Raw genomic sequence first — 26,562 nt, forward strand, 5'->3', positions numbered from 1 at the left:
ATAATATAGAGAACTTTTAGTTTTAAGGCGTGAACATGTATCGGAAGTGATTAAAGCGAATTATCTGTCGTACGTACTAAGCCGAGAAATCGCTTGTAGAATAGCCCTGCATATGGAAGGAATGCTGCATAGGTCCAGAAACTTAAGACTTCTGCTTGAAAAGTACCGGGATAAGAGAGTAGAAACGATCATGACGTCATAGGCGTGAACTTCAACCATTTACATAGCAGGGAACCAAAGAAATCTTATTGATAAACATGGAAATAGCAAAGCACACTGGGACAATAAATAATGTTTCAGTAAAACAGCAAACAGTACCGAACATATAAGGTAGCGGCAAGAAATATATAATGCAGTGAGTTTCTGGTCACACGTTGTATATCAATAATGCGCAGCTGCAACAGGACTCCCTCGGGAGCTCTGACCCCCTAACAAATTTCCAGACAGTCGATTGCTCGATCCTTTGTGCTCACACATATACGCGTGAGCCGCAGGCTTGCGTCTTTCAAGACAAGAACCGAGTTCAAATCACTTCGATGTACAAGTGACCTTCCTGAGGTGGATGTGCCGCGTCAACAACCTCCGGATAAAGCTCTGCTCTCCAAGAACTAACAGCTGGCTATATCTAGGTGAGACGCACTAGCATGGGGAACAGTAGACAACGGGGTCACCGAAAGAATACGATCGACCGCGTTCCTATTCTGCCAAATGATCAATCCCACGGACTTCACTATACGTTGTTCGAACGCTTCGCGCGGCCTTCCACTGTGCGACGAAAAAGCTCACGGCGCTAGGCAGCGGAATGTCCAAGCTGCGACGCAGTCCTTAAGGACACGTGTATGAGACTCGACCTGACCAAAGTTGATACTATGCGGATCAATATGCCAGCTGTAAAGCCTGTCTTAATTTGGTGGGGATCGAATACGCCACACTCAGTGCGCCACCGAAAGTCTCTTAGAGCATGCGGGAGATTGGGTGCAACAGGCGTCTCCCACTTCGCATACGTTTGGCACATATGTATAGGGGCGCAGAATAGCAGAGCGCTTCGCAGAGATTAGATACTGCTATGGCTATCCATGCTCCGTCTACAAACATCTCCTCTAACTATGCGAACACGTGCGCTTGCTTCCCCTGACCATGCACTACAAGCATCTGCCTTCTACTTCCAAGCCAGTATAAAAGTTAAGGCCGCCCAACTTAACCTATGTGATCCACTAACTCGGATACCCAATAGCGCACAACAAAGGGCATAATGAAGACAAGGCGGAACCCAGATAGGCGCCACCACCTAGCTATAGTGAAAATATAATCAAAGTAGATTGACTTTGCAAGAGGAATCCACAAGAAAACACGTGATAAGCCATGCAGGGTCGTATCATTGGGAGGCTGGATCAATAAACAATCAAGGGACACAGATGTGGGAAAGTTGGCACCTGTGTGCACTAGGCTTTATCAGAAGTTTCGCGCATACGTTAATTAGCTATAACTTTAGGATGAACAAGATGTCCGAGATTATTGAGTTAATAGTCTATCCCGACATCGGCACGAAGCCGTGTGTGACGCATGCACGTACGCACGTCTGCAGTCGCACAGAGTAAATTGTTCCACGACCTTACACAGTAGTACGATGGAATAGTTAATAATATTTGAAAGAAGGAAATAAAAATTAGGGGGACGCTCAAGCTTCCCCTTAACATTCGACGGGATACAACGCCTTCTCATTCTTCTCTCTATCTCTCTATTTCGGTGGACAACCGCAGTTAATTGTAAATTGGTTATAGGAAAGTAAAGACGCAGCATCTGTCACAGATCCCGGTGGGAACCTGGACCGCATCTCCATATTTACTACCACATTCCGAATATTTCAGACAAAACCCGACGATACTCAAGCGAAAACCGGGTTAACGATGTGGCTTTTGGACCAAATGAGCTGTAACGCTTCGCATATATACATATATGCTGCACTCTCGATAGACGAAACTCGAGTATATTGCCGACATGAGGGTAAATGGAACAGCTTGGGACAAATATTTGCCCGCCTCAGTTAAAACACGGGGATTAGGAAAGCTTTATTCCTTATATATCAATATGCCGAGGCTGACTGTCTTTATCCAGAACACAAATGTGGTCCTGATAGTTTTCAAATAAAAATGAAAGGCACGCAAAGAGCCGATCGCCCGGACGATTCGCCTGTCGAACGTATACTTCCTGCGAACACAAGCATTGTGCAAGAAGTAACCTTTGGTTCTTTTGAGAAAATTCAAAGGGATTGCGTTTTGAGAATCCCGCGCAACATGACGAGGATCGATCGGCTCCTGCACCAGTGGCGGTCTACATTGTTAAATTCTTCAACGTCAGCCTCACACGCAGAAATATGGTATGAAATGCCAGAATGTATATAAAGTTCCTCGAATCCCCTTTTCCCCAGCCGCGTATTCACTGCTGCTATATTATATCATTAAATAACATTGTGCATATCAAAGTAAAGTCTCCTGCAATACAGCAGGTTTCCCCTCTACGTTTCATGAGGCAGTCGGCTTAGCAGGAGAAAAGTGGAAAATTCGTATCATTGAAACAGCTATTTTTATGCAACATTGAGTTATACCGCGTGCATGATATATATTGACACTATATCATTTGAGCCTGCTGATAGAATTATGCATTGCGCAACAGAAGGTGAAATTAACTGTTATTTATACATATTTTGAAATAAAGCTTTAACCGCGCGCTAATTGAGCCGCGGCGGGTATGACACTCTGTAGTTGATCGCGAGTTGTCATGAACTTATGCTTGAATTTGTGAACTGGTAGGCGCTGATTGTCTGTTTGAAGCATACATAGTATTAAGTGCCATAGATTTGCGCGGTAACTGCGATGAACCTACGAATGTAATTGTCCATTTTTTTTTATGGTTAAATGGTAACCTCTGAATTTAAACAACCTCATCATAAAGTTAACCTATAACGTAACCCTAAGCAAACCCACGGTAAACCGAAGAGATCACGTGCCTTTAAGGTTTATATGTCAACCGTCAATTACTTTTGCCAGTGCCCTCGAAACCTATCAATCCTAAACGCCCTTAAATTCGTTTCGCAGCCTCCGTGAGTTTACATTTCGTACGGGGTCAAGAAAAGAGGCGGTGAGCTTTTATGAGCTTTCATCCGGATCCGGTGCACTTTGCCCTGCGACCTTCTACTGATTTTCATGCATCCCTAAAACAAATGGACAAAATATATTTTTGTCAGAAACTTGCAGCAGTTACTATGTGGTTCAATCGGTATTTACCAGCTTGAGCTCGAGGTCACGGGCTTTAGTCGAGCTGCAGAAGCCGCATTATGATGGAAACCAAACGCGAAAACGGAAATGTGGTTTGCGATTAATATGACAGCCCGAGGGACTCTAAATAACCCACATACTGCTTTGGGAAGTATAAATCCGCATGGACTATGTAATCTCTGCAAAAGCACTCATAATATACAGTGTTCTGCAACTTAACCGTCTTGGAAATGAAGCTGCAGGTGTTCTACTGCCCCACACTTGGTTTATGTGGAAGATATTCGGTTAAAAGAACATTACATACATTCACTCCAAGCCATATTTTTTTTCATGCAAGGAACTACAGCCGCTGGTATCAAGACGAGGGCTCTACAGAAGCCGTAGAAAAAGGAAAAGAAAAGAAAAGAAACTACCTCGACGCTTCTTGAACGACGAGGGAGGGGGGGGGGGGGGGCGTGAAAAAGAAAGAAAACTGCTTCTCGCTGCGCGGGACCCGCTGCCCCCCATCGGTCCATCTCTTCTCCCTGCGGCAAAGCCGAAAGAACCACGGGGAGGCGAAAGGCATCGAGGCACCCTACCGCGGGGGGCGACCGGAATGCCGAAGCAGAGAGAAATAGCGAAAAAAAAAAAAAAAGAATTGCGTGCACCGCACACAGGGAGATTCTCCCTGCTTTAACAGCTTCTCTACCCCCCCCCCCCCCCCTCCTGCGGGGGGCGACCGGAATGCCGAAGCAGAGAGAAATAGCGAAAAAAAAAAAAAAAGAATTGCGTGCACCGCACACAGGGAGATTCTCCCTGCTTTAACAGCTTCTCAACCCCCCCCCCCCTCCTCCCTTCTTGAGGTCACGTGGCCAAAAGGCGGGAAAACACATCCCGCGCGAGCTAAGATGCGCGGCGCCACTCAGTCGACGGCCAGCCTCCGTGAGTCCGTGTGGGCGCGCGCGATGCCTACTGCCTAATTTTATCGTCCGCTTTTATTTCGCGCAAATTCAATCTGTCTCAACCTCTTGCAGCAGTCAGCGTTTGAAAAGAACAGCCCATATATGCAGCTGATTATTGCAGCCGCTCTGTACAGATTCTTCGTGCCGAAGTTCACCAAAACATGCGTAAGTACATGATCTTTCGGTCTTGATCAGAGGAGCTTTTTGCTAGATTCGATATTATACTGAACATAATAATGTATTGTTTTGGAGCATATGTTCGTCTTGTTATATACTCCTTGCATCTTTCTTCATATATATATATATATATATATATATATATATATATATATATATATATATATATATATATATATATATATATATATAATTGGTGTGGGCGCTGATCGCGCAGGAAGACTTGCTGAGCCGTTTGGAAACAAGGCTGCGGCTGGCTGCGGTGGCAGAATTGGCTCACTTTGCTGCAGTCTGGGTCCTTGGGTATCTCCTGTCCCAAAATGCTCGCCTTTTAATATGGAGGGACACTCACTATACTGATCAGGTAAGTCCAATTAGCACATATTTTGTTCGATACGACAATATACTGCAACTGTTTCTGGAGCGCGTATATATATGCGCATCTTATTACTACGTACATTTTTTTTTTTTTTTTCATAATCGATGTGTGCGCATTTCGCTCTGATTGCGTAGGAAGACGTGCTGAGCCGACTTGGAAACGATGCTGCGGCGGTGGAATTAGCTCTTTTCGCTGCAGTCCGAGGTCCGATCTCCTCTGCCCCAAAACGCCCGTCTTTCACTTCTTCACATCGAAGTGCATGCACTGACATGTATACCGACCATGTAAGTCAAATTATCGCTGATTTTCTTCTATACGATAATGTACTGCAACTAATTATGTATTGTTTTGAGACTTATGCGCATCTTGTTACTGTAAATGCATATTTTGTAATTGTGCGCGCCTTGCGCTGATCGTGCAGGGAGGCGATATCAGCTGATCTGGAAACTGGCTTCGACAGTGGAAGCTCGTTTCGCCGAAGCCCGAAGTCCTTGGTCTCCTCTACACTAAAACGCTGGTCTTTCGCTTCTTCATGGCGGTGCACTTGCCGGACAGGTATTAGCGCTGATTTTGTTCGGAAAATTCGATTATCCGACTCACATCGATGGGACGCATGCAACCCAGTTAAATGTCAAATGCTATCACTGATATAAATATTGCAGCACCCCTCGCCATAGGAGCGATCAGAAGCTGTACTAGCATCATCGCTACTGCCAAGCAAGCTCGTGCCAGGACTGAGTACAAAATTTATGCCGTGTTTATTATTATTATTATTTTTTTGCTGCTGTAATGATGTATATACGTGAAAATTGATGATTGAGTGATGCGGTATGCTGGCAAGGTAAGTGAGCCAGTGCGTTCATTTGTGGATTTTGGAATTATATATGTGATGCACATAGATCTGAGCCGTTTCACATTGATTTTTGCTCTGTGCGCTTGCTTTCTGGGCAAGCAGTTGTATTTTCATCGTGCGGATTATTTCCTGGTGCTTACATGCTCATGAGGTGTTCAGCTAACTTGTTTCAAGCTTTAAAAATTTAGAACGGGTTCTATAAGCTTCTAAGAGTTGGGCTGTCTAAATAGCCGTCTTGGCTGATGAGGCAATTTTTAAAATAATGCTCGGTTGTTAAATAACGAAAATAAATCGGATGACTTATCGTTAAATATCCGGTCGTTTTTGCTGTAAAAGTTCCATCTAGTTTGAGAAAATTAAGCTGTATTTTACGGAATAAACTTATTGTAGGTTTCATGTAAATATCGCGGAAACTGTTTGTTCTGCCGCGTTGGAATCCCTCATACGCGCTCTATGACAAGCGCGGACACTTGGTTTTGCTAGAATTATTAAATTGTAGCATGCAAGAACGCGCTTCGGGAGGATAAGGTTTGAGTGCGCTACGGTTGCAAATTGCAACATCATGACTCCAGCAAAACAACGTGATCGCGCCTTTCTCGCGGATTCACGAATCCTGATTACCTAATGCGGCTTTGCGCTAATGCGTTTTCAGTAGGGTCGCATGAAGTCAAGCGCATAAAATATATTGATGTGATAGTGCAGTTGGTGGCAGTGAGCAGACATTATTTTTTCTACCTTTTCACCCTATATTTGCCTGCAATGTAAAAGTCTAGGCGCAAAGGAAATATTTAATTAAAACACCTTTCTTCATACAGCTGACCAAGATGGAACCTGCCGCAGATCCGACCAGTCGCAGACATCAAGTGATCGACAGGCTGCCAAAAGAAGGAGACCAAGCCTCAAGCCCATCTTCCATATGTGGCACACGCGCAGTCATATATATATCCACGCTTATTAAAAAGCAAATCGCGAGCTTTTTCTGAACGCTGTTGACAAATAAATTTTTCACCAAATACTGCAGCTTTCGTTTCTTCATGGCATCAGAAAAGCTACTGCTTTTCTTGATGCATTTGTATGTGCTACCCCGTTATATATGCATGGGCCACGATATATTAAATGCATGGCATGATACCTGCACGAGGGGCGATGCCGGCCACTAACCGGCGTCGGGAAGCCACCGGCCGACGTACGGTATTTCGTCAGCAAAATGCTAGGGCAGACGAGCGGCCGACCATTCAGTAACGCTGGCAGACGGCAGGCCCACGTGCGGCAGGTGGTCGATCACGTCGGGCCAAAAGGTCGGGCCGTCGTCGATTGCCGAAAATCGGCCGACGTTAGGTCAGTGTCAATCCCCGACGCCGGCCCTCATTCGGGTGCCGAAGGTCGGCCGGCCACTTTTTGGTCGGCGAGAAAGGTCGGCCCTACCTTTTGCCACACACTTTTTTTTGCTTGGGGTAGTGGTGACAAGGTCGACGACACAATTGAAGGGTCGATGATTGCGCTAAAGAAACTGTTTATTTGGGCTGACTTGCGCCCGCAAAAGAACTAAGCAACTCGGCGGCGGCGATAGAAACAAAAGTGCTCGTCGTTCGTCGGACAAAGAATGCCCGTCACACTCGGCAACGCTCAATTTAAAGGCTGCACAGAACAATCTAGATAACGTCGCAAACAGCTACCAGCACGGGCTGGAACATTGTGGAAAGACACCCGAGTGGCCGGAACCTTCCAGACAGATCTCGGTGCGTCTTGCGCTACGACAAAACTGATAAAGGTGTGACTCGCGACATCGAGCAGTAACAAAGATTACAGAACTGATACGCGGTCCAGAATCAGAGTGATAAGCCTGTATGCCGGCGGCTGTTAAAAAACAACAAATACTGTTTTGCAGGTTTCGCGGCAATATGAACTGCAATACAGCACATTGGCCAGTTCTCAAGGCTTTTGCTGGCACTGCGCTATGCCTGATGTAAACGAAATTGTTCACAATGGCACCGTGTTATAATCCTGGTCGCATCTGCCAGTTTGCCACTTTTTAGTTACTGTGCGTGTTACCAAGTATTTCTACATGCTCAAAGTTTGCAATTCTTGTGGTTTTTATATGCCCTTTTATTTGAGTGGTCCCAATCTAGAAATTCATCTGTCAAAAACCTCTACTTAGTTCTTCACAAATGCACCTTTCTTAAGAAAAGAAAAAAATATGACATATGCCCCTCGTAATATAGCTTATTATCAGTTGTGGGGTATGCTTGTTACGTTAAGAAATGAATGAAAAAAAAATGCCTCGGCTTGCACCATGTTGTGCGATACGAAAAACGAACTTCCCCAATCGAAGAAAGCCTTGACGACAAAGTAGTTGATGGTATTGCGCTCAGGTGTGTTCATGAAGAAGAGGGGGGGGGGGGGGGGGGTTGCTCCACGTTATTGCACCGGATGTCGCAGACCTACGCCATTGGGGGTTAGAAATGGAGTGCTTTCATGGGATACAGAGGAACGAATACAACCGGTCATGGAGACTGCAAACATGCGCCAATTATCTGCACTTGTGCCCTCGTTTTTGTGTTCTTTCTGAGTTATAAACCATCAACAGGTAGCAAGGCTCGCATGCAACGGGTACCTTATACGCATGAACGTTGATCCCAGTTGAATTCCAGTTGGGGATCCATTGTTATCCAACTGGTATGAACTGGAAGTTTGTTCCTTAAACCATTTACATCAGTTAGGATTTTTGCCTGGGTTGTTTCAAAGTAATGTAGAAATGTCAGTGTTGTTCAAGTTACTGCCTATGAAGCAACACAGTTTTACAAAAAAAACAATGGTTGTGAGCCGCCTCATGCATTTATTTTTTCGTTTTGAAAATGTTTCAAGCTACAATAATTGCCGTGTCACTTTGCATAAAAGAAGCTATAGCTTTTTACAGGAATGGTTTTAGAGTGTGCTAAAGAAAGAAAGTGTAAAGAAAGATGGAATAGTGACATATGTGCTCTTTTATGCATGATGTTTGTGTGCCGCACATGAAGTGAAAAGATATCTCTGTTGGTTAACAGCTTTGCACTCAGTGGATTAGTCATGCAGTGTTGCATGACAGACCACCGATGGCCCAATACATCCTACAAAAGACTAAAAATGAGAAAACATGACAATAAAGTTGAAGGCCCATGATCTGCCAGGAAACAATGGGGTGGCTCTGAGAAGGACTTTTATATTGGCAGTAGTAAGGATGGCAGTCCTCTGCTTTGCGGCTCTTCACTTCGCAGTGACAACACTGGTGTATACTGCACTAACACCTACTGTAGCTTTGACCATGCTGTCAGTTATTCTGAGAGCTGCGGCGGTGAGCATCAGCCAGTGCTCTAAGTTTCAAGTGTTCATTTGTAAAAGATGTGTTCTAGATCCTGCTAAAGAGTCTTGTATTATCCAATTGAGTTTCCAGAATTTACACTTTCTCTAGAAGCCCTCATTCCATTTAGGCATCTTTTCATTCTTTCCAATTAGAATTTTCAGCTCTAATTGAATTTCCATAATCAAATGTCTTCCAGTTTCCAGGTGACCTCCCAGCTGGATTAAGTACTTAGTCCCAACTGCATAGTTTTAACTCTCTGTAAAGAAGCAATTTATTTTTATTATGGGCTGCTAAGTTATGGTCATCTTACGGGTTAGAATTGATATTCCTAATGAACACCCAAACTGAATCGACAATTGTTATGCATGGTGAAACTGGAATTCAAACTACATTTCAATGATGCATTGTGTGTGTGCTGGCTAAGATGTTAAAGGAAGCTGGTGCATTTCGCTCCCTAGTAAAAATACACCCAAACATATTAGATTTCAATAGGCTTTGCAGTTAAAAATTTTGCAACTAATTTCAAAGTCCAATCTGGAGCCAATGATTTCAATTCGAGCATATTAGATAGTCTCGAGAGCTAAATTAAATGTTTCAGAGAGCAACTCATGCACTTAGGTCCTGGACCCATTTACAAAGGAGCAGCAGACATTAGCTGCTGAGTAGGATAAAAAAATTTACACATTATTTAAAAAAAGTGCAAGAATTAGAGACCCTATGTCTAGAAGATCTATTAATGCGAAAGTATTACTTCGCTATGTTTATTCATTTATTTATTGTAAGTACCTACAGCGCCCATGAGGCATTATTGTAGGGGGGATACAACTACATACAATAACACATGCAAAGAAGATATAAGGAAACTTGTTAGCAAGGTAACACAACACACTGATAGAATACTAAATGAATTCTCAAGTAGTATAAGTGATAACATAAAACACATTAACACAGCGCTGGCAAACGCACAGATTTCACAGATTTCTGTCCGCACACCGCGTCCGCACACCGCATCCGCAGAACGTGTCTGCAAAATCATGTCCGCAGCAGTTGTAATTGAGAAGTGGTGGAGGTGTAATGAGTGGTGTCAATCGATGGAGGGTGATGTAATGTTGCAGCAGCATCCGTTCTTTTGCATTGCTCCAATGCAGATTCTGCAGTGCTCTTTAACTTTGCAACATTTCTGATTTTACAATCCTAAAAAGTGTATTCACAGCTGTTTTCACAATTTCAGGAATACCTGTTTAAGTTCATTCAGTGAGACCATTAGATTGTGTTTTATTGATTGCAGGTTGCACCAAGTGTGAAAGTGCGGGAGAAACCAGAGGTTGGAGTTTTGAGTTAAAAACGGAGTGGCTCTAAATTGAAGCAGTGCCATCGAGTAAAGAAAGCTTTTACTGTCCTGCTAAGAAAAATAGGAAACATGCAACAAGTGGCATTCATAGTTAAAGATAATTATACTGTATTCTGCACGGAGGTGTCATGTCGTAAACCGGCTGTCAATATCGGTTATGTAAGAAACACACATTTAATTTACTGAGAATTACCATTTTATTGATATTTGCTCTTGTGGTGCTTGCCCACATAAAACTGCAATACCTTATCTGTGGGGACTTGCATAATTAAAGGCAATGACAGTACCACATCAAGGTAAAGCCCACTCACTGAAGAAATCTTTTTTTTTTATTTGCAGTGTTGTTTATATGAATTTCCTATCTCAAATGAAAAAAAATTCACACTAAGACTTATGCGAGTTTCTACAAGGTCAATATTTTTATTATAGATCGGTAGCCATCTCTTACATCATTTTTTTTATTTCAGACTCAAAACAAAACAGTTTTTCTGTGTTTATTTCTTCATGAAATTGGACCAAGCAAACGATTTTTCAAGTAAATAATTTCAATGTAAAACAGTCTCATTGAGATCAAAGCCAGTAATAAACACACTATAATCAGCATACATGATGAGCTGAACACTGTTGTCAATATGAATTGTCATTTATGTACAAATTCAGCAAAAGTGTGCCTAATACTCTTCATTGAGGTACTAAACAAAATATATAAAGGATGATTTGTTTTTGTTACTGTTCATCTGATTCCTTGAATGGGACTTGATTCAATTATTTCCAATACCTTTGCGAGTGCTGGTAATTAAAAAAAAATCTCTACGAACGTGTGCTCCATGCTCTAGCAGATTTCATAGAGCTCCCCGATAGAATATTGAGCGTTTATATTAGCATTGCATGACATGTTAATTGGATGTGAAGCATGCTTGATGTTCACAAATGCATGTCCTTTCCATAGTTTCGACTGCCTTAATTGTACGAAATGTTGGCACAGAGCTGAAGTGTTGCCATTGAATTGGACTCCAAATTGTTGACTGGGGGCCTATATCCAAGTTGGAAATGGTCATTTCCGATTTTGATTTGGCCTCAACTGTTTTGTTAAACTTGGAACAAAGCCATACTGCCGCGGTGCAATCCATCGCTACGTACGTGGTTCGGCTAGAGCAGCTTTTTAGACAGTGACGGACACAGAGACCAATGACAATTTTTATTTAAGAAACAGCCAACAAAAGTGAACTGAAAACATGGCATCCGCTCACCCCATACATGGTTACTATACAAAGGCACACTGCACTTGAACCTTGTCTAGGACGCATAGCGCGTAGGATGCTTTCGTTAAAAAAAAAAAAAAAAAAAAAAAACAAGACCGGCGTTGTACATGGCATCGAATCCAGGTGCGTACACTTTTCTGCCTTTTCCCGTGTTCTCGAGTTAAGTGACCCTTGGATGGCGACTATAACCTTCGAAATGTGATGCATTTATAAAAAAAAAATACACAGCGGCACAGAGCCGCGGTGTATATCGTAGCCTATCGCGAGGCCTATAGTTTGTCGTCGCTGCAGCACTGGAGAGAACGACGCTGGCCACATGCTAGCTGCAGCAGCTGTGGAATGCACGAGGTAAGTGAGAATTAAGCAGTACAGTACTTTATGAAGCAATATTCAATACGATTATGCAGTTGTTATATAAAATGTCGATACTTTCATTAACATCGCTGAGCAAAGCCGCACCACACTGAGAATACTCTAGCTGTTAACCCTGTTGTATGGACTTAGCGTTCGTCGCGGCAGCAGAGTGACGCTTGCCACGTGTTCTGCAGCTGCTGCACGAAGACTCGGAAGAATGCGTGAGGGAAGCGGGTAATAAGCACTGTAGCACTTTATTAAATCAAATTTGACACGATTATGCATGCGTGTATTTACGTATAGCCTGGTAAAGAGGCCTAGCGCGCAAGTTATTTTGGTGGCCGCGGCGATTGATACGAAGCCACGTGCAACGTAGAGAGGGAAGAGGAGTACGGGATGTGCAGGTCTGCGGTCTGCCAGGAAACATTGGGGCGGCCCTGAAAAGGGCCGTTTGGATGCGCAGCGACGTGACGGCGTGGCGAACACAACGCCCTGCACTCGTCCGTGGCCCTTTGCCGTGCACCGTCAACAGTGGTGCATTACGTCGTACACAGTGCCTGGTTATATATGCTGCCCTGGATGCTGTAGCGATGCTTCCACTGTAGACATTTACGAGGGTTGCCGCGATGATCTTTGAGAGCTGATCGATGCCGCGATCCCTGACATGGGCTGCTGCGTACAAAGAAAATCCTCGGCCTCTTCGCAGCATACAGGAAACGGTGCTGTAAAAGAGTAAAAAAAAGTTGCATTATGAACATAGCGATTTGATGAATGCGCAACATATTACAAAACCTTCGACAAAGAAATCTGCGTTGTTGTACCTCAATCAGGGTTGAAAATGCGCACGGCCGACCTTCGCCTCAGCATAGTAGTCAGGCAGCGGTTAGTTGCCGACGGCGGATGTTTTCGTGGAGGTCTCCATAGCCGTGGCCGATTTTTTTTTTTTTGAACACGAGAAGCGTTCATGCCAGCTGCTGCTGCACGAGGTCCTGGAAGCACGTGGGGAGAGACAAGCGACACAGCACTTATAAATAAGCAAAATGCGAGACAATTTTGCGCAATCTATACTTACCTTGACGGTGCTTGCGATCTCCCGCATGTCGTCGCCATTATCAACGTCATTCCGCCCAACGTAAAGCACGGATCGGCGTGCTGAAAGCGCATTCACGTAAACGCGCAGGCCCGCCATCGTCCAGCACCTCGGTGACCGAACGCGCCGGTGCCATGCAGCAGCGAGATCCACGAACCGAATGCCGGAATCGCGCGCGTTGCCAGAGCGGGGGGCACCTAGCGCTTCCCTAGAGCGTCTAGGGACGAAAAAAAACAAGCAAACCCAGTTTTTGACTACGTCATGTCTGGTTAAGAATCGAGCCCGACGCAAAAAACGTCACGCCAGGCCGCGGCATAGCCGCGGCGTGTCCACCAATCAGCGTTTCCAGCCGAGCTACCCCTAAACACTTCTGTCCGGGCTCCTGCGAACTGTGAGGCGAAATTTACTAGCGCACAGAAAATAAGATCTGCCAGAACTCCAAAGAACTAGAAAGTAAACATAATATTCTCACTCAGGAATGAATGCAGTTTTTGTTTCTTGCGTAAGAAAAAAACGTGTCACATTTTTAATAATATTTTAACTTGTTTCTAGCGGCCTCTCTCGGCCACTTATTATCCGCTGCGTAGTTGCCCAAAGCTCAGACATGGCTTTTTTCATCCGCGGGATGGGTGCGTCATCGGCCCCGGTTCAACGAAACCGAGATAGCGGAGGAAGCTGCGATAGCGATCGCTTGCGTTGGCACCAAAGCTAGATATATTATTAGCGACAGTAAAACTGCAATCCAAAATTTCAGTAGCGGGAGGGTAAACCCCCTCACCACCAAAATTTTAACACAAGGAGTGATTGATAGGACGATCAACATCATCTGGACCCCGGCGCATGAATCTGTCAGCGGTAACGAGGCAGCCCACAGTGCAGCTCGAGATCTCTACCTCCGAGCTGTACAGGATGGCTCGGCTCAGGCAGAACATAATAGAGAAGGGCGATTAATTTCGTATCAAGACATTACAGAACACTGCAGGCAATGCCGGAGGCGTTTCCCCCCACCAAACATGGCGTTAAATAGAGGTCAGGCAATGGCGTGGAGACGCCTGCAGACTGGAGTATACCCAAACCCAGTACTAAATAAACATATCCGATCGGACTGCGAGGAAGGACGATAAATGTAAAAAGTGTGGGGCGAGAGGAACCCTCGACCATATAATTTGGGAGTGCGCTTACTCCCTAGGCAGGGCGCAAAACATTAGCAGTAGGGAAGCCTGGGAAACCTTATTGCGAAGCTCGGACCCTGAGCTCCAACTCACCGCCGTCCAACTGGCAGCAGAGGCCGCCGGCGAAACCAAACCGGCCAGCATCTAATGCGACCATCCCGTGCGGCTGGGCCGCGAAGTCCCCTCCCCCTTACAGGGGGGTGAGACAGAGCGGCCCAGGCGGTGTGGTCCTTCTCTGTTGGACAATAAAAGTTTTCAACAACAACAACAACAACAACAACGTTCATCGTTGCGCGCTGCGTACAGAGTGGGTTATCTGTAACAAACAGTCAGTATTTTATTATGCTGGTTGTGGTAGAGCTTTACAGCAAGGCGAATACTGTGTGTGCTCGATGAGAAACTGATTGCCGCTGCATGTGCGCATTTTCGGACGATGGGACAATGCTGCTTCACAGCTCGGCGGTTCGGCTCGGCCTCCCAGGCATGTCGCAAAAGTGGTGGCTTAATTGTTTTACGGATACACGTCTGCATGAGCGGCGTATCGCTGCATGTTTTAATTGAACGGTGAAGGTGAGATTTTATTGCCCCCAAGATGCGTGTCGCATTGCTCAAAGCCTTCCGTTCCGCTCCCTTTGCTGCGTGTTTTGCTTACTGCGTCGTATTACCGCACCAACGTTCGCTGAACGTGATTTAGCTGTTATTACAGTGATGTTCATATTGTCAATGGGATCTTTCTCATGAACATGTTAAATGCTTAAGTTGTAAATTTGTAATCTCACATTGACTCCTCTCAGTGGCAAATGAAGCGCGAGTAAAATATGGGAATCGTGAACAGGGCGAGATTTATTGGAGAAAAGCTATATCGTAGATATTTTGACTTCTCAGCCGCATTAACTTCTAGATACTAGTAATCCCAATTTGAATTGCTTACCTAAGCTCTTATAGGTTGGCGTTCTAGCGCTAGCGTTAGTTATTCCGTTCGTTTGTTTTTGTTGTTCTTTGTTAGCAAGATTTTTTACCCTTTTATAATCTCACCGCGTCTCGTTTGGAGACCTACGCTGAGGTCATTTTGATATCACGAGGATTTCATGAAGACCGTGACGAATGAGCGGTGGTCGCTTTCCTACACTTAAAGATTTCATTGTCGTGAATCGTCCATGCAAGTAATCGTGAATTAATAAAGCCTGGCTTTCTATGCAGCACAGCTTCACTCATTTATGCCCTTAGTGAAATGCCTCAAGCCATGTGATTCTATCCATGTGCTTGCCGAAGCCCGAGAATGCGTTTACATGACGCGCGACGAAAGACTAGGCTAACGACGACGGAGGCAGAACGATGCTATGATAAGGTGGTTAAAGATGCCGTAACATTTCAGTTAACGTAAAACTTGACTGTAGAAATCTATGTCAAGTTGGCTGAACAGTTACGGTGTCCATTTTTCTGCCTTATCTGAGCATCGTTCTGCCTCCGTCGTCGTTGGCCTTGTTTTTCGTTTACAAGTAAAAAGACGATCAAATTCTCCGCCAAAATCACGTCCCTGTGACGTCACAAGTAACGTCACGTGTTTGTTGTGCCTCACAGTTCGCAGGGGGCGCTGGGAAACTAAAGCCTCGCTCAGAGTCGACACTCAGGCTTCTATGGGAGTTACGCTACCATTTGTTCTACCATGCCCTCGGCACACTAGCCAGTATATTCTAAGCACTACATATACCTAAACCGCCTAAACGCTTCTGTGGGGACGGCTGCTGCCACGGGCGTGACTCGTCATGGCTCCGCCCATAAGATAGCGGAGTGTAAGACGGCAACATTTCAATTACCGGAACCTCCATCTTCCTTTTGTGCGGAACTGCTTGCAGTGCAAGAGGCGCTTCGCTCTGTTACCGCCATTCCCATGCTTCCCACGGCCCGTATTATCATACGGAGTGTAAAGTGTAAGACGGCAACATTTCAATTACCGGAACCTCCATCTTCCTTTTGTGCGGAACTGCTTGCAGTGCAAGAGGCGCTTCGCTCTGTTACCGCCATTCCCATGCTTCCCACGGCCCGTATTATCATACGTACAGATGCCCTCCAGGTGACAAAGCTACTTAGACGAGTTAGTAGTAGCCCGGAAATCTGCCAGAACATACACAGTCTAGCGGCTCGCATACCAAATCCAATTCGTATTGAATGGACCCCGCGTGACCTTTTAAGTGCTCAAAGCCAAGTGGATGCTGCAACCCACATATCAAACTCGACATCGACATCGCCAAACCTCATAAAATTAGACAATGCCACCCTGCTTTTAACAAGAAAGGAGCACCTCCGGCGCCGTACACGTGCTCTTATACCTCCGTGTACGGTAAGCCTCCCCCGCGGTCTAACCCGTGCAGAGGAGGTGGCGCTTCGGAGGATTAGAGTTGGGGTGGCCCTAACACCAGCAGTGATCCGAAAGTGGCCACAATTTCGGTATTTATATCCACACCCTGGGTGCCCCATCTGCAAGTCTAAAAATATAGAAGCAGACATCCATCACCTACTGTGGGATTGCCCAGCGTTGAAGCCAACGCGGATACGGCACCTGGTGGCAGCTGGCCTCTCCCCCCATAATCCGGAGTCATATGCTGCTTGGACACTGGGACCGCATCATCGTTCACTCCTCGACTTCATTGCATCAGCCAACCTTTTTTCATTTATTTGACCACATCCCTCATCCATCATGACACTCCTCTTATGCCCTGAGGCAATAAACTTCGCAAAAAAAAAAAAAATAATCTATGGTCCCCCAAGTGGTCCCCGCATAAGTATTTGCAGCCTTTTCATCGCCTCGTAGTTAATATTGTATAGACTCTGTCCATCTGCCTAATAAAGAGACGCTTGCTGATACATTAGTTGGTCTATTTTATGCAGTTTCAAAACCGAAACCCCTAAAACACGCGGAATGGCACTCAGCCAGTTCATCGCCATTGACGGCAATCTTGGGTGACCAATCAGATGCTACATATGCTATTTCCCTTTTCCCTCGCATGCCTCGCATATTGCTGTTGCGCGTGTTTAAAAAACGATTGTTCCCCGACCGATGGCCGTTCCTGACGGTTAGATTCGCTCATAGCCGGTGGTCTGCGTGCACCTGTGATGCTTAACAGGGAGAAGGAGGCAGCCATCCTGCAATGGGTGAGTTCTCCAATGGTTCTTCCTCGTCTAGAGACGCTGTTTTTGAATGTCCACTTCTCACGAGCCAACTCGGTTTAGGTAGCATTATGCACACGAGGAACGTTTCTCCCTTTCACACGCTTGTTTATCAGCCATGGGAGAATGCTTGCAGTCAACAAAGAATCCAAGATTCGAAGCTGAGCAAAATAAAGTATTACTACAAAGAAATACTTTTTGCATCATAGATAAGGTGTCATGGCCGTTGTGCCACCCTGCTATAGTTCTAAGGAAAGAATGAAGAGTGGTATGCATTAGTTTTAACCTGCAGCATTACAACTGTCTTGTGGTGTCTTGAAGACATAGCGCAAAGGACAGGCGCTATCTACATCTGTGTTGTCTCCGTCTTTTTCAAGAAACTGCTACCAACTAGCCCATCTGTTGCGTCTTTTAGTGCTTTTCTGTATTTGTTGAAATTCGTGTATGAAATTTGATTTTTGCATAGTTGTTGACGTGATTTGTGCATCATCTGTTGGTGATGTAGTTTATGGTGCATTTCTAGTGTTAAAGCTCAGCTCGTGTTCTAATGTCTGGAACAGATATACCGTAAGAGTTACAGATGACTTGAAGTGCACTAACAAAATAATAAATAGTGACAGCACAGGACACCTCTAAGTCAAGATGAATGAAGACCTAGTCCAGCATAAAGGTTAGATGAATCTGAACGCGTCCTCCTTCAATGTTTTTTTTTTTTTTTTTTTTGGTGTAAAATCACCACAACATGTCAGGGTAATCAAGAATGGCCTTTTAAACGTTGATAAGGCTGCGCAGGGCTCCATGCAGTGTTTCAATAACCATCGCTTTTTCAGTGATCTCGAAAATTCTTGAGGCACTTAAGAGCGATTCAAAAGTCTTTGTGGCTTATTCCATTGCAGTGTTTACTTATGCCGATCAGTGCTTCTTTTGTGCCAGATTCGAGGCGAACAGCTTCGCTCGGCGGTAATGGCGTGCTTGTTGTGGCGCTTGGTGTTCATAGCTGGTGGCAGATGGCGTGTGCCCTCCTGGAGATTGGGCTAAAGACGTTGTTGCTATAGAGACAGCAGGAGAGAACCAAGACATGTTTCTCATTGGCTGGTGATCAGAGGATTCCTAGTGGATGTTTTTTTCTTAAAGAGAACCCTGCTGATATCCTGCGGAATATTGCGAACGCACAGATCCTGCAAACACTGATGAGCCTATAAATGCCTTAATATAATCAACTTCAGAATGTCGAGATATTCATTATGGTTTAGGTATATTTAAAATTGCCAACTTACCTACATTATTAGTTGTGGTTTCTTGTGACCATCATATGAGCACATTTAGGCCAGGATTGGCACCAGTTGCTGGTACATAGGCAGTCTTATTTCTGATGCAAAATGCAGTCATCGGCAAAGATGCAGCATTGTACAAAGGATTCCCTCATTTAGATGAATTGTAAAAGGAAGACATCAAAGGACAGAACAGAAAACTAAGTCTGCATAGGAAAGAAGTTTCCTATGCAGACTTAGTTTTTGATTGGAAAAGTAAGAATCAAGCAAGCCGAGAACACTTTTAAACTTGCATATTTTGACAAACCCAATCAAACGCCTTTTCAAGTCTAGGAACAGTATATCAATTTGTTCGTCCAATGCTCATTGGTAGTGTGTAGCAGTTGTGTAACCGTGGATAGGCCATGTCGAAAACCGTGCAGAAAAGAAATTTTCCAGAAAGGTGCTTTCACGTTTAAAAATAACATTACTCGCTTTGCACACGAGGCCTGTAGTTGAGCCTTATCTGTGGACTTGTGAATGGTAGCACTCTCGTTGAATATATTGTTGCGAAGAAGATCGGCAGTTGCACGAGAGGAGCCCTTGCGCTAGGCCAGACATTAAATCATCGTTCATCCTGTCGCTATGTTGTGCCATCTCTCTGCTTGTCACCACGTAACATTTTGGTTGGAGGTGTGGCGTACGTCATCCCCATCCTCGCCTTGGAGCATCGACGCCATCTGTAAGCCGGGACCATTGGCCGAGAGCCCTGGGACATCGTCGAGCAGCTTCACCCCAGCCCTTCCTGCCCAGACCCGACCAACTACCACCGCCCAGCCCCCAGCCCGGATCTGAAGACAAGAACAGACAGACCAACCAGACCCGACATGAAGGACCCAAAGGAACCTGATATGTACACGCAACCCCCGCCCAGCCGCTCGTCGCGACCTCGAGCCATCGGTCCCATGGGCTTTGATGATGGATGGTTGAACAGCTCCAGGGGAGGCGGATAACCCAAGCATCATCGTGTTCGTCATCATGGTGGCAAGCGCATTATTCTCTTCTATCTTTTCTTGAACATCTACACCATCATGTCACGATCGATTTCAATGAAACGATCGGGACGATCGCTCTGTGGCCCCGGGAAGTGTTGCGAAGAAGTGCGGCAGTGGCGCGAGAGGAGCCCTCGCGCTAGGCCAGACATTAAATCATCGTTCATCCTGTCGCCATGTTGTGCCGTCTCTTTGCTTGTCACCACGTAACAATATTATCAACAGGCATTTGGAACATGATTATGCATGCCTAAATAGGAATTTTTTGTGGTATGTTGTCCAGACTTTATGTCCAAGTTTACCAGTGACAAAAAATGCCTTCTTTTGTAATGGAGATTGGCAGCTCGTATCTGGTGCATAGGAATTCCAGGTGAAGATTGTCAGCATGTAAAAATATCAAAACAAAATATGCACTGGTAATACACTGGATATAATGTAAAAGCATTTGTCTCACGAGTGACGTCACCAGAATGTCTGGACAGAGAAAAAATAATGACGGGATTCTTTGCTTAAGAGCCTTCACTTCTTCCTATCTCTTGCGTGTTTGTTGTGTACTCGTTATAATTTCATTACTTTTTTTTCTCTGGCTTCGTCATCCGAACCAATTGCGACATGCTTACCGGGGAAATTATGTTGACTTCAGAGCCTACTGCGACAACTCGCTGACACATCTCCCAGAGGTGAAATATTCACTGTGAAGGCTTTCGCCTTAAAAATCCCATCCTTCTGTGTCCCACCTGAGCATGCTAACCACTACTGTGTCCTGCAAACATGTAAATAACAAACCTTGTCTAAGGAAACTAAATAAAAACAATATAAAGAAATAAAGCAAATACATTTGCATGACTGCGCCCTGCAGTTCTTTGTCAATTAGCTGCATTCAAAACTTTTTTTGCACGGTTTTGAGAAAACATTGCGACTTAATGTTGAGGTTTAGATGTCGTAATTTTATTCCTTAGATCAGTACGTGTTGAAATAAAACAGTGCAATGAACGGGACGAAACACAAAGTAAAGGGAGACAAAGACACCTTACATTCCGAACCCAAGATGCTGCTTCAATCCACCTTTTGTGGGAGGATGTGGTGCCATCATGCGGGAGCGGGCGAGAAACACATTGGATGGCAGTGTAGCAGATGACGTGAGAGCGCACCATACGAAATGGCCACGCCAACGCAGGTAGAAGCAAAGGAAAGTAGTAGCAGTGATTGCAGTATATCATGTTCACGCAGTATGGGAGAATGTTACAGCGTTTTCACAATCCACTCATAACGCATGCATATACTGCCTTCGTATTGTAAGAGCGTGTTCGACTGTAAAAGAATGAGACGTTCTCAGCGTGCAGGTTCACGACACACAGAAGAGCACAGAGGCAGAGAGAGAGAGTTGTGATCTGAAAGGGCAAAGCAGCCAGGGGTTTGTTGATGCTGCAAAGCTAGGTGGAATCGTCTCCTGTGACTTGAGCAGCGCATATGCGCAGGGTGTCTTGAGTTACCGAGCACAATGCCGGCGTGGTGCAATGGGCATCGCTTCCTCATCGCGTCATCTAAAAGCTATAGTATTTCATCTACGAAGCTTGGCAGAGAGGCATTTATACACACCCCCTGAAAAGGGCATTGTCCCGGCCGGAATGCACACCTGCAGGAAACGCACGGCATTTTTCTGGCAATTGATGATTCAGCGCTGTAGCTGGTTTCTGCCCTCAGAATGGATGTGGTCGCAGTGGTGAAAAGGTTCTCGGTGCACAGAGAATGGTCATTCTGTTGTGAAAGGATCCACAACCTTTGTGCCTCCGCTGCGATTTCTGCGGAATCAACGACTTGGTGACACATGCGCATCTCCTACAATATGGGATGCGCATCTCTGTCAGGAACCAACGCTGTTCTACGTCCAGAGCGATCTACTCTGTGAGTGAACGAGCATGAACCTTCCAGGAGACTCATTTGTGCCGGGTGGTTTTCTTGCCGTTTCAAACGGTTGGACGAAGATGACGATTATCAAGCTCCCTAACGAAGTGCATCTGATTGCGTACATTGCAGGAACAAAATCCGAATGCGTAGGCGAGCACGAAGGCGAGCCTGTAAGGTAAAAAAAAAGTATTCTGTGCGTCGTGCAAGATTTCAAGTGTCATATGCTCCGAGCGGCAAAAACACAGATACTGCAGGTATGTATGCATCTAAAGGAAATATGCATGATGAAAAGTACCTACTGGAGTTTGCACCCAGCCTTTAACGCACCAGTGATAGCTACAATGAGGATTTCTTCGGTGCGTGTTTGCTTTAGTTGTGCTGGAGCCTGAAGGCGATGTATTTTGTCGTTTCTTTTCTTTATGTGCGAAAGGGCCAGGTAGCTCAGATATCACAGGGGGCTGTGTGCGCTAGGCCGTAATATTTAGCATGTTTTATCGTGACTGCCACCTGACTAACAAGAAAAAAAATACGTCGTTTGCTGTAATGCACTGCCGTTCACGAGCCTCATGAACGGCGGTGCATCACAAGAAACGCTCATTTTTTTCTTGCATCCTGGCACGCCTAGAGAGTGGCAACCGTACGCGGCAGATGTGGTTGGCATCGCTTTGCCAAGCCTGTGACGGTCACCGTGCCGCCAGCCCGCGTGCACTGGTGGCGCCGAGAAACTCCGTCGACGCCGTCCAATGTGTTTCCATCGGTCGCTGCTACGACTTCGCGCATGCGCAGAAAACTGGCGCAAAAGGCCAAAAGTATGGCCATGGCGCATAAAGTTGCCAAGGCCAACTCACTTGTTGCAGCACACCCCACGGATGTTTGCCGTGGCAACCTTCCTGACCCCACGGATGTTTGCCGTGGCAACCTTCCTGCTTACTCGTGTAGCTGCCATGTGTGGAAAACATCACTCTCAAGGTAAAAGGAAATATCACATCCACTGAAGCGCGTGATTCAAAACCCATTATACTCCGCTGTGGCGCTGCAGGGTGCGGCACCACGGGGGTCTTCGGCACCTATCGAGGCCACACACAGTGAGCTCGGGGCGGTGCCATCCGAGCCCCTGGTGGAAGCAGCTGGTGTGCTCCACCACCCCGAAAACAGGCCATGCCGACCTCCAGGTCAGCGGGCCTAAAGGCCTTGTCCCAAGGGGCAAGGTCAAAAACAAGTGTACCTGTGCCTTCTGAACAAACATTCAGCACATCTGAAGATGTTATGGGCACCTCGCCCCTGCAGCAGTGGCGGCAAAGCTCTCTCCGTAAAAAAAGGAACAAAGTGCCAATATGCCAAAAGACCCAACAACCCAAAGTGCCAAAGTGCCAAAAGACCCAACAACCTAGGTTTTCAACCCTATCCCCAACTAATTTGTGACCATGCCGTTCCTAGTTCACTGGAACTGTCGCGGACTTTTACGTAACTACACTGATATAACTGACATTTTAAATTCATTTTCCCCGTTCGCATTGTGCTTTCAGGAGACTAATCTCGGACCACAGAACAAAAACTTCCTCTAAAAGTATAAAGTCTTTTGTTGTGGTTGACAGAATTCAAACGCTCTCTGGAGGCGCTGCTATCGTGGTCCAAGGTGGCGTTGCAACTCGAGCAGTCAACCTAAAACCTCTTTGAAGTTGTTGCAGTCCCCATGGCGCATTTTAAAACCATAACAATATGTTCTTTATACATCAAATCTCGTTTAACTATTACAGTTCATGATTTACAAAGAATTTTAATGCAACTGCCTGAGCCATATATTTTGGTAGAAAATTTTAATGCTCATTCTTCCTCTTGGGGAAGTGAAGTAACGGACGTCAGAGGTCAGTTTTTAGAAGATTTTATTCTCTGCAACAATGTCTGCTTGCTAAATACGGGCAAACCCACATATTGCACTCCAAGCACTGGCAAAATGAGCTGCCTTGATTTGTCTTTTTGTTCAAGTTTTTTTACAGATTTTAAATGGGACGTTCTTGACAACTCCTATGGGAGCGATCATTTACCTGTCATTATCAGTCTAACGTCATCACCATCAATCACATTAACAAAACCGCAACATTGGAAGCTAGATTTGGCCAACTGGGGGCTTTTTCATGAAAAGGCTGCCCTAGAAAAAATTTATTCTGACAAGCTTTATGTGGACAAGCAAAATTAAATAATCACAGCATGTATTATTGACGCTGCTCATCTAGCCATTCCCTGGACATAATGCTTGGTACATGCAAGAAGCAAAAAAGGAACAAAATAAAGCATGGGGAATTTTTTGGCGTTTCCCAACACATGAAAACCTCATAAAATTCAAGAAAGCTAAAGTATGGTATATCCGCCGCACGATTGAGAAACAATCGTGGCAGAAGTATGTGTCCTCTATTAAGAGCTCTGTTACATCAAAAAGCATATGGGAGAAAGTACATAAACTGGATGGAAAATACTCCCTCTTTACAATTCCACTTTTGCCCTGCCGGGGTGGCGCAGTCGTTATGGCGCTCGACTACTGTTCCCAAGGACGCGGGATCGAATCCCGGCTTTTCGATGGAGGCGAAAAGCAAGGCGCTCGTGTACTGTGCGATGTCAGTGCACGTTAAAGAACCCCAGGTGGTCGAAATTTCCGGAGTCCTCCACTACGCCGTCTCATAGCCAGAGTCGCTTTGGGACGTTAAACCCCACAAATCAAATCAAATCAATTCCACTTTTTACAACTCCTGACACACAAAATCTGAGAACATTCTGCTGCAAGTTCTACACACTATACGGATTCTTTTTTCAAGTAGAAATCAACAGCCGAAAAACACACTTCCAATGTCTGGTAGCACTAAAGAACCTTTTAATGCTTTAATTACACTGGAAGGATTAAACAGAGTGCTTTTAGCCGGCAAACACATTGCACCAGGGCCCGGTGAAGTCCACTATGAGATGTTAGCTTATTTAGCTGCAGCCTCAGTAAAAGCATTGTTAAAACTCTAATAAAATCTGGATATCTGGGAAAATTCCTGAGACCTGGAAGATAGCCTCTGTTGAAGCCTGGGAAGTCACCAAACTCCCCAGGCAGTTACAGGCCAATATCCCTGACAAGCTGTCTTGCAAAGTGTTTCAAAAGTATTCTGAGTACAAGGTTAATGTTTGTTCTTGAATCCTGAAAACTACTTGACATTCACCAGAGTGGTTTCAGGAAAACATGTTCCACTACTGATCACCTTGTCCGCCTTGAAAATACAGTTCGAGAAGCCTTTGAACATAAACAGCACTGCCTTGCTGTTGTACGTAAAGGTGACCCTGCGTTAGGAGAACTTGGTGCAGCAGAATGCTAAAATGTCTGGGGGACTTTTTGTTAGGGCGGTCATTTCAAGTATGTCTCGGTTCGACCCTTTCTAAAATTTTCACGCAAGACAATTGTGTGCCTCACGGGTGCATATTAAGTGCCACGCTTTTTATAGTAAAAATGAACTCTTTGGCAAAAATAATACCGAAGTCCATTATGTACTCTGTTTACGTAGACGACTTGCAAATTGCGTGCAGATCATCAAACGTAGCAACACAAGAGTATTGTTGCACAATAATATATTTTGCCTCAATAACTAATTCCTAATAAGGAATCATAATGCCTGTAGTCTATAGCTTTTAAACATCAATTGTGCATGAGAGCTCTGATTAAAACTTCCTTAACCAAGACTATAATTGTGCCCTTCTCTACCGAGAAGGTTTTGCTTTCATCTTGATTTATTTTTATGTTAAGCAGTACATTTTTAATACGCCTGCGCAGACTGACTTGGTTCATGTGAGTGTGGGGCCAAGCTCGGGCTTCAAACGGTGGGCCAAAAAATCAAGCCTGTGCAGCGCTCCAGTTCAGACGGCCTCAATATCGAGCCACCTAGCAGCATAGAGGCGAACCCTACTCAGTGTGGATCCGTGTTCGCGTCACATGCCAGTCCACAGTGATTTACGTGCGTGCGTGTATGTCACGCTGGAAAGGACATCAGTCGCGGTCTTCGGCTTCTGAGATTCTCAAGCAGTGTCTCAACCGCAGCTCTGCTGTCGTTAGGTGCCGTGTCAAAGCAAAAGAGGTTTCTGCCGTCAATACAACTTAATGCAAATGCTCAAAAATTGTATATTCCCGTTTCTGTTTAGAATACTACAACTACTGAAACATGCGACTGTAGACTGCTGCATAGCAAAATCCAGTTTGAACGAGCCAAGAGTTGTCAGAGTACTTTTTTTTTCTTTTTCTTTTTTTTTTTTCGTTTTTGCTGTTATAACCTTTGTTGTGGTGTCTCAGTGGTAGAACGCTAGACTGTTGATTTTGAGAATGGGGGCGAACAACACTGAGGCCCACCTCTAATCATCCGTCGCATAGCCAATGTCTCGTGGCGCGTTAAACCCATATATGCATTTCATTTTTTTTTTTTTCGTTTGAAGGATCCTGCGCATCTGTAACAGGGGTAATGAGTACATTTTGCTTTAGAAAAATGCTTGAACGTTCGCGAAACAAATCTTCGCCGCACCTGTTACATAAATATTACATAATAATGTACACTTGTAGCCCATTATAATCATTAGAACCCCTTTTCGTCTATGCTGTCTTTTGAGCAAACTGGTTGTTTTTGACAAGGGGATTAAAATAGCTTGCCACGGGCTTAATCATCTGTGTTTAGTTGAGAACAAATACATATTTATAGTCAAATGATAAGATGAACTCCATTTCTTTCAGGATAGTTTTATATCCAGCAAGTGTTTTGGAAGTAAACGACAAAACTGCCCCAATAATTACAATGATAAAGAAATCGTCAGCCTTCAAAATTTCTTGCCAGAACATGACTATAGTGTTCTAGAATTGAGAAGTGTGCCATCTTCATCGCGCGGCAATGGAAGCGAGGTGGTCGCCGGAGCGACGAAAAGCGTAGGTGGCGCTGCCAGTCGCAGGAGCGCATCAGAAGCGTGCACGCCGCTGAGG

At 45.0% G+C, this 26,562-nt stretch overlaps 1 protein-coding gene and 1 long non-coding RNA gene across 5 annotated transcripts in view; both read left to right on the top strand.

Moving 5' to 3' along the window:
* Window positions 1–4,632: 4,632 nt before the first annotated feature.
* Window positions 4,633–6,633, top strand: LOC146187531 (uncharacterized). Its single transcript, XR_014707936.1, has 4 exons — window positions 4,633–4,757; window positions 4,907–5,056; window positions 5,194–5,327; window positions 6,441–6,633. It is a non-coding gene; the product is annotated as an uncharacterized LOC146187531 (long non-coding RNA).
* Window positions 6,634–17,172: 10,539 nt separating this feature from the next.
* Window positions 17,173–26,562, top strand: part of LOC146187532 (uncharacterized) — a 291,822-nt gene continuing 282,432 nt past the window's right edge. For 2 of the 4 annotated variants that reach the window (XM_084607738.1, XM_084607739.1), the window contains exon 1: window positions 17,173–17,347. In XM_084607738.1, coding sequence (XP_084463864.1) covers window positions 17,309–17,347 — 39 coding nt within the window. In that variant the 5' untranslated portion in view covers window positions 17,173–17,308. The remainder of the gene's footprint in view (window positions 17,348–26,562) is intronic. The other 2 variants (XM_084607740.1, XM_084607741.1) reach the window with 1 other exon arrangement.

This window comes from Amblyomma maculatum, chromosome 6, assembly GCF_055883805.1.
Source record: "Amblyomma maculatum isolate TAMU_Amacu chromosome 6, ASM5588380v1, whole genome shotgun sequence".
In the NCBI taxonomy this organism is placed as follows: Eukaryota; Metazoa; Arthropoda; class Arachnida; order Ixodida; family Ixodidae; genus Amblyomma; species Amblyomma maculatum.